Source organism: Cebus imitator, unplaced genomic scaffold, assembly GCF_001604975.1.
Source record: "Cebus imitator isolate Cc_AM_T3 unplaced genomic scaffold, Cebus_imitator-1.0 Scaffold473, whole genome shotgun sequence".
NCBI classification, from domain to species: domain Eukaryota; kingdom Metazoa; phylum Chordata; class Mammalia; order Primates; family Cebidae; genus Cebus; species Cebus imitator.
Genome location: NW_016107788.1, coordinates 511,802 through 520,678, shown reverse-complemented (window position 1 = coordinate 520,678; position 8,877 = coordinate 511,802). Strand labels below are relative to the sequence as shown.

Here is an 8,877-nt window from a genome sequence, read left to right as displayed (position 1 = left end):
ATTTCCTTGACCAGATAAAGTGCTGGGTATAGGATTGAAAATGGAGAATGAAGACCAGTCAGAATGGAGGGTCAGGTTGGAGTTGAGTTACAGATGGGGTAAAATTGTGCTTCGGATGAGCTTGGGATTGACAATTTAAAGGTGATTTGGGATGGCATGGCTTTGGGATGGAAATAGGTTTGTTTTTAATGTTGGCTGGGAAGTGTGTGGGGATTGAACTGGGGATGAGGTAAGTTTGGTTTTGGAGATAGAATATATGGAGGTGGCAATTGCATGTGAGGATGTGTGTTCATTTGGTTTGATATTTAAATGAAAGAAGATGTTAGGGTTGTCTTGAATTAGATTAAGTTGTGTTGGGTTGATGGGTTGGGCTTGTGTGTCATGTGGTTGCACTGGGTTGTGTTAAATTAGTTTGGATCACGTTTTGGTTGAGGTTATGATGGAAATGAGGATACATTTGAGACACTGGATTCAGGTGGTTCTCATTCAAGCTGAGGGAGATTTTCTTTCAGATGGTCATTCCAGGGAACCGGTGGTTGTGTGAAGAAGTCAGCCCATTGGCTATGTATGTCCCTCTACCATAGTACCCTGGTCTTGAATTGTGATTATCTATGTCCACTTCTGTCTCCTTCACTGTACTTGGAATTTATCTTGTCATTCAGCTGGAAATGAGGGACGATTTTGTCAAATTCTTGAGACACAGCTGGGTCTGGATCAGTGTAAGCTGCTCTGGTTTTACAGAACAGATGAAATAACCATTTTCTCCCCCCAAAATCTAAAAAATCTTATAAAGTTAATATTAACAGTGAACTCTTATAATGAGTTAACACCAGGACTCTTGTTCTTGATTCTTTTCTGAGACACCAAAATGAGATATTTTTCAATGCCACCTTAATTTTTTTTTTTTTTTTTTTTCTTTTGAGACACATCTGGGTCTTTTGCTCTGTCACTCAGGCTGGAGCGCAATGGTGTGATCGTAGCTCACCAAACGCTTGACCTCCTGGTCTTAAGGGATCCTTTTGCTTCAGCCTCCTGAGTAGATGGGGCTACAAGTGCTTACCACCACACCTGGCTAATTTAATTTAATTTTTTTTTTTTTTTTTTTGTAGAGATAGGGTTTCATTTATTGCTCTGGCTAATCTTGAACTTCTGACTTCAAGTGATTCTTCAGCCTTGGACTCCCAAAGCACTGGGATTGCTGGCATGAGCCACTCACTGTGCCTGGCTTGCAATTTAATCCTGGAGTGTATAAACCTGGCTCCTGATAGCTATGCATTTCATTGAGAAAGGGGCATTGGATTTTGTATGAGGACAATTCTAACCGAGGAGGGCAGGTCAACAGGAATTCCTGTTGTATGAATAGAGTGCACAGGCGTGGACAATGAGGAGTGAGGAGCCATCAGAACCCCGCATTGTTTAGTGGACATCAGGTTTTGAATAATAGGGAACTTGGTCTGGGAGACTCAAATTTCTGGATTGGAGAATATGTGCTATCACAAGGTTTTTGTTTTTGTTTTTTGTGATGGAGTTTCACTCTATCGCCCAGCTTGGAGTACAGTTGCATGATCTCGGCTCACTGAAACCTCCGCCTCCCAGGTTCAAGTGATTCTCCTGCCTCAACCTCCCGAGTAGCTGGGATTACAGGTGCCCACCACCATGCCCAGCTAATTTTTTTTTTGTATTTTTAGTAGAAATGGGATTTAACCATGTTGGCCAGGCTGATCTTGAATTCCTGACCTTAGGTGATCCAGCCACCTTGGTCTCCCAAAGTGCTGGGATTATAGGCGTGAGCCACCATGCCCAGCCTGTATCACAAAGTTTTATGATGAAAGGAGAAATATATGTGTGGAACTATTTTCTGATGTGAAAGTGCAAGAAACAGAGTGTACTGAATGCCAAGGCTCCTATTTCAGAAACATGGTAAGTTTGAGGTCTAGTTTCTGGGCTCAGACTGGTATAGGGACCAGGAAGTCTCACAAACCCACAATTCTGGTATTTCAGCGCATATTACGTCTTGGGGTGCAAAGGAAGTACTTGGGACTTAGGCACAGGAGACTTTGTATTGAGAATCAGTGATCGGGGCTGGCCATGGTAGCTCACGCCTGTGGTCCCATTGCTTTGGAAGGCCAAAGTGGGAGGATCGCTTGAACCCAGGAGTTGGAGACCAGCCTAGGCAACATAACCAGACCCTCTTTCTACAAGGAAATAAAAATTAGCTGGATGTGGTGGTACATGCCTGTGGTCTCAGCTATTCTGGAGGCTGAGACAGAAGAATTGCTTGAGTCTGGGAGTTCAAGGCTACACTGAGCTGTGATCACGCCACTGCATTCCAGCCTGGGCAACAGAGTGAGACTCTGTCTCAGAATTTTTTATTTTTTAATCAAGAATCAGTGATCATCCCAACCCCTGCTGCTGTTCATCCTGGGCCTGCCTGCTCTGGCTTTGTACCCTGGATCATGTCTCCATGACCTACAGGCCCTGCCCAATCTGGCCTCACACCTTGAGAATGCATCCAGACTGATCTAGTATGTGCAGAACAACAAGTGCTGTCTCTCGCTCCCCTTCCACAGCTCTGGGTGTGGGTGTGGGTTGTCCAGCCTCCAGCAGCATAGGAAGGGCCTTGGTCAGCCTCTGGGTGCCAGCAGGGCAGGGGTGGAGTCCTGGGGAATGAAGGCTTTATAGGGCTCCTCAGGGAGGCTCCCTAGCCCCAAGCTCACCACCTGCCCATGGACACCTGTGTCAGCATGTCACCTCTCCATCACCCTGTCTGTGGGGTCCACTGGTGAGATGGAGGGACAAAGAAAGGGGAGTGGGTTCTGACTCTTATGCTAAAGCCCTTTCCCTCCCACCCAGTGCTCCAGCCTTGTCCCTTCAGCCCGCAGTTCACCCCAGACAATGTGCCCCGGCTCCTCTACATTGCAGTGGTCCTCATGCCTACACTAGGTCCCCACTCCCTCCCACTTACCCCAGAACTTTCTCCCCATTGCCCAGCCAAATCCCTACTCCCAGCTGCTTTACTAGGGCAGAAATTCCTGGGCACCTCTGTGTTTCTCTTTATGGGGCTCAAAATCTTTTAAGGACCTCTCTCAATGCCAGTGGTTCCTGGGACCCTATCATTGGGCTGCCTCCAGAGCCCCTCAGTCATGCCAGTCTACTGACTTTTCCCATTCAGCTGTGAGCATTCAACCCTGTCCCCTGGACCTTGACACCCGGCCTCCCAATCCTGTCCCAGGAAACCCAGATTCCACCAAACACTTCCTTCTTCCCCCCAAGGCTATCTGGACTGAGACAACAAATGCTGCCCCCAACCCCTAGTCTGGCACTGGGACTCAGAACTGCTCCTTCCCTGACTCTTTGCCCTGGACACTTCGTTCAATGGACAGCCTTTTCCCTAGGAAAAAACACGAGCACCCCCAACCACAACTGCCAGTTCTCAGATTCCCTAAATCTGCACCCTTTTCAAAACCTCAAAAACCAAATAAAAAACAACTCAGGCAGAACTGTTTGCTTAACCTTGGACATGGTAAACTGCAAAACCTTCCTCTCCCAGCAACTAAACCTCTCCATAGGACACTTATCCTTGGTTTCTGAAACCCCTTATTCTCTCATAACCCACATCTTCCACCACAGTTTCCCTTCTCCCAGTGCAAAACCCCAAATCACTGCAAATGACCCAGCCCCCAACCTGATGCTTGCTCCAGATGCTGCCCCAGGTCCCTGACTCTGATCTCTGGGGTCAGATCAGCTCTTGGAGCATGAAGTCTCCCCGCCTGGCCCAGCCACCAACCCTCCAATGCAGGGAATAGCTACAGAATTCCCAGCCCTCCCAGCACCCCTTATTCATGTGACTCCCAGTCCTGGTCCTCCGCCCCTATGTCTCTTCAAACCCACAGCTCAGCTCCCTCCCCCATCCAACTCTTCTGGCCCCTCCTGTCAATCTGACCCCCCTGACCCAGCACCCTTCTGCAGGTGCCACACCCCTCATCCAGTCTCGGATTGTAGGAGGCTGGGAGTGTGAGAAGCATTCCCAACCCTGGCAGGTGGCTGTGTACAGTCATGGATGGGCACACTGTGGGGGTGTGCTGGTGCACCCCCAGTGGGTGCTCACAGGTGCCCATTGCAGAAATGAGTAAGTAGCAGCTTGGGATGTGGGAAGAGAATGTCTGTGTCCCACAGGAATCACAGCTGGGTGCTTCCCCTGAGATCACTTCTCCAGTGAGGCTTCAGATTAAAGGGGGAGGGGAGGTCCTGGTCCAGGTCACACTGGGAGGGAGAGCTGGGACTGGACCACTCTCCCCATGGCTGCTTGGGTCTCTCTCTGTGTCTGGTCTCACTGTGTCTCTTGGTATCTGGCTCTGGTTGTGTCTGTATGACTGTGTTTTGATCTCTATCTCCCTCTCTTTTCTGCCTCCCTGTCTCTGTGTCTCCCCCGTCTCTGTGTATCTCTGGGTCTTTCTACCACCATCTCTGTCACCATGTGCCTCACCCTCCTTCTCTCTGCCTGTCTTTCTCTCTGGGTCTCTGCCTTAGCCCTTCCACATCACTATTGAGCACACCCAGATGGGCCTGCGAGTGTGGGTGAGGAGCATCCCATTGAGGAGGGAGGAAGGAGAAAGGGAAGCAAGAAAGGAGGGGAAGGTGGCCGGGTGCAGTGGCTCACGCCTGTAATCCCAGCACTTTGGGAGGCTGAGGCGGGTGGATCACCTGAGGTCGGGAGTTCGAGACCAGCCTGGCCAACATGGCGAAACCCCATCTCTACTAAAAATACAAAAATTAGCCAGGTGCAGTGGTGCATGCCTGTACTCCCAGTTACTAGGGAGGCTGAGGCAAGAGAATTGCTTGAACTTGGGAGATGGAGGTTGCAGTGTAGTCAAGGTCATGTCACTGCACTCTAGCCTGGGTGACAGAACAAGACCTCATTTCACAAAAAATAAAAAACAAAAAACAAAAGGAGAGGAAGGGAGCTGGAGAGAGAAAAGGGGACATGGCCCTGGGCTGTGGGCCAGGCCACCCGCCCCTACAGAGCCCTCACTCCATCTGCAGCAGCAGGTGAACCACCCCCATGCCTCTGCTCCTCCCCCTGCCATTCCACACTCCTCAGATGCCTCTGTGGCCTCCCTCCTTTTTCTCTCCCACTGTGTATCACCCCTGGCTTCCTCTCTGCTGTTTCTCCTTCTCTCTCTGACTTCCTGCATCCTTTTCTCACTTGTCTGCTTCTCATTCCCTTCCTGGATCTGTTCTCTCTCCCTTCCTCTTTTCCGCATCTGTTTCTTGCTGTCCAGGTCTCTTCTTTGCTCGTCCTAACTCTCACTGTTCTCCCCTCCATTTATGTCATTCCTCCGCCTTTTTATGCTCTTTCTTTACCACTTTGTTTCTCTCAGGTTCTGTTTCTTCGTCTCACACGATCACACTCCTGTTTTCTAACTCACTGTATTCACCATGACTATACCTTCCCCACCCCTGTGTTTTTCTCACTGTTTCTTTTTCTCTCCTTTGGAGACGACCTTATCCTCCCCTGCCCCATCTACCTTTCCCCATTTTCTCTCTCCTCATCCATCCATCCCCTTTCTTCCCAGGAATAGCCAGGTCTGGCTGGGTTGGCACAACCTGTTTGAGCCTGAAGACACAGGCCAGAGCATCCCTGTCAGCCGCAGCTTCCCACATCCGCTCTACAACACGAGCCTTCTGAAACATCAAAGCCTTGGTCCAGATGAAAACTACAGCGACCACCTCATGCTGCTCCGCCTGCTGGAGCCTGCCAAGATCACAGACACTGTGAAGGTCCTGGGCCTGCCCACCCGGGAGCCAGCATTGGGGACCACCTGCTATGCTGCAGGCTGGGGCAGCATCCAACCAAAGGAGTGTACGTCTGGGCCAGATGGTGCAGTCGGGAGCCCAGGTGCCTGGGTCTGAGGGAGGAGAGGCCAAAGAACCAGGTGGGGCCTGGCCACAGCCCAGTTTTTCTCTGACCCGTAGTCTTCCACCCAAAGAGTCTTCAGTGTGTGAGCCTCCATCTCTTTTCCAATGACATGTGTGCCAGAGCTTACTCTGAGACGGCGACAGAGTTCATGTTGTGTGCTGGGCACTGGACAGGCGGAAAAGACACTTGCAAGGTGAGTTATCCCTACTCCCAAGATCTTGAGGGGAAAGGTGAGTGAAGACCCTAATTCTGGGCTGGGACCTGAAAGCTAACCAGACATGTGCCTCCCCTGCTCCCCGGCTATAGCCATGCCCTCTCCCCGGGGCTCATCTGCCGCCCTCCTTCCCCCTTCCCTGACTCCCTCAACATAACAGGTGATTCTCACAGCATAGTTCACCCATTCCTGCATTCAGCACACGCTTACTGGGCACCTGCTATGTGACCAGCACTGCCCTAGACCCTGGGAAGCAGCAGTGAACAGACAAGAGCAGCCCCTTTCTCCCACAGCCTCCTGTGGCCCAGGTGAGGCCCTGCAGGAGGGTGTTCGCGGGAGTGAGCAAAAACCCTCCTGCAGGGCCTTACCTGGGCCACAGGAGGACACTCCTTTTCCTCTGAGGAGTCAGGAGCTGTGGATGGTACTAGAAAGAAGCAGGGCAGGGCCTGGCTCAGGTGTTCAGAGGCTGCCACTGGCCTCCCTGTGGGATCAGACTGCAGGGAGGGAAGGCAGCAGGGGTGTTGGGGGAGCGATGATGAGGCTGACCTGGGGGTGGCTCCAAGCCTGTCCCCGCCGGGGCCCTCACCCAGCCTCTCTCACAGGCTCCTGGCCCTCAGTTTCCTCCCTCCACTCCATTCTCCACCTGGCCTCAGTGGGTCATTCTGATCACTGAACTGACCATGCCCAGCGCTGCCCACGGCCCTCCATGGCTCCCCAGTGCCCTGGGAAGAGGGTGTCTAGTCAGAAACTAGTCCTGGAGAAGTGGCCTCTGATGAGCTGTGGGGGCAGCATCCTGCAGATGGCCCTGCCTCTCCTCCTGCTGACCTGTCTGCAGGGGCTGTCCTGGATCCTGCCCCCTGTGCAGGAGCTGGGCCCCAAAATCCCTTCCCCATTGGCCAGGATTGGAACCCTGTCCCCTCTGTTGGAATCCCTGCCCATATTCCTGTGGGAGTGGGTTCTGGAGACATTTCTCTCTGTTCCTAAGAGCTGAGAATTGCTGTCAGTCATCTGCCTGTCCAGTTCTGAGAGATGGAGTTGCCTAGGCAGACACTGGGGCCAATCTTTCACTGTGTCTCTCCCCCTGTACCCTTAGGGTGATTCTGGGGGTCCACTTGTCTGTAATGGTGTGCTTCAAGGTATCACGTCATGGGGCCCTGATCCATGTGCCCTGCCTGAAAAGCCTGGTGTGTACACCAAGGTGGTGCATTACCGGAAGTGGATCAAGGACACCATCATGGCCAACCTCTGAGTGCACCTGTCCCACCCCTACCTCCAGTAAGTTTAAGTTCACCTCACGTTCTGGCATCGCTTGGCCTTTCTGGGTGCTAGACACCAGAAGCTTGGAACTCACCTGACTAAAGCCCAAGCCTCTTGAGTCCTGCTAACCTGTGCACCTCGGGTGTGGACTCCAGGGCCGCCAGGAAAAGGAATGGGCGGACACAGGTGTAGACCAGTGTTTCTGAAATGGGTATAATTTCACTCTCTCCTTGGGAACACTGGCTGTTTCTGGAGACTTCTCAGTTTCACTGAGGACACGCACAAGGATGTGGGTGACCATGTTGTTTGTGGGGTGCAGAGATGGGAGGGGTGGGGCCCACCCTGGAAGAGTGGACAGTGACTCAAGGTGGTGATCTGCTCTCTGCGTAAGCTGGAGGCACAATGCACGAGGCACTCACACAGCTAGGAAGAAGCTGAAAACACAGCCCACTCTGTCCTGGGGGCACTGGGAAGCCTAGATAAGGCCATGAACAGAAAGGAGGGGAGTATCCTCCTATGTTGTTGAAGGAAGGACTAAGGGGAGAAACTGAAAACTGATCCATTACAGAAGATGTGTTCAGGTCCCCCAAACCAGATTTGATGATTTCCTAGTAGGACTTACAGAAATAAAGAGGCGTCATGCTGTGTTTTATTATGGTTTGTTACATTCATAGGATACACATTCAAATCACCAAACAAAGCAGACGTACAGATTGGAGTGTGGAGAAAACAGGAAAACTTGCAGTTACTAGTCTTGCTTTACGAAGTTTTCATACTGGCAGGAAGTGAAACCTATTAGGCTGAGGACCATGTGGCGTTTAGCTGACCAAGCTGATAGAGGAACTAGCCAGGTGGGGGCCTTTGCCTTAGGATGGGGGCACATCTGACAGTTATTCTCTCCCAGTAGAGTCTTATGGTCAGCACATAATTCTCCCTGCCAGGATATATGATAATATGTATGAAGTAATTCCAGCTAAGGAAGCTCACCTGATGTTTAGTGTCCAGTGTTTTTATTTGGGGTCTGTAGGATAAGTATAGAGTACTTACTAATTGACCTTAAGTGCCCAAACCTGAAGTTTCCCAGAGGTCAAACAGATATAGCATGGTCCGGGTCCCAGATGTACAAAAACAGGCATTCATCACAAATCACATTTTTAGCATGAATCATATGGCATGGCCTAAGGTCCCACATATACCAAGGCACTTGGGCAGAACATTCCAAGGGATCAAATGTTGACTCCCAGGAGCTATTCAAGAATGAGCACTTTGCTTGGAATGTGAAGACAGTGACTTTCTTCTCTACTGGTTCCATGTCTCTGCCATTAGCTCAGATTTTATCTTCTTGTCCTTGTCTTTCTGTCTCCATCTCTGTCTGTCTGTCTCTTTGCATGTGTATATTTGTGTGTGTGCATCTTATTTTTTCTGTTTCTCTAAAAATTCTGTCTGAGACAAACTTTACTAGTGCTTCTAGAGAAAGGAAGTCTTA

The 8,877-nt window shown here is 50.7% G+C and overlaps 1 protein-coding gene across 1 annotated transcript; it reads left to right on the top strand.

Moving 5' to 3' along the window:
* The first annotated feature begins 224 nt into the window (after window positions 1-224).
* On the top strand, window positions 225-8,043 carry LOC108291947 (kallikrein-2-like). The gene is made up of 6 exons (XM_037732845.1): window positions 225-229; window positions 2,706-2,782; window positions 3,970-4,129; window positions 5,577-5,863; window positions 5,977-6,113; window positions 7,228-8,043. Exons 1-6 carry the CDS (start codon window positions 225-227, stop codon window positions 7,381-7,383), a joined length of 822 nt encoding a protein of 273 aa, XP_037588773.1. The 3' UTR covers window positions 7,384-8,043.
* Window positions 8,044-8,877: the final 834 nt, after the last annotated feature.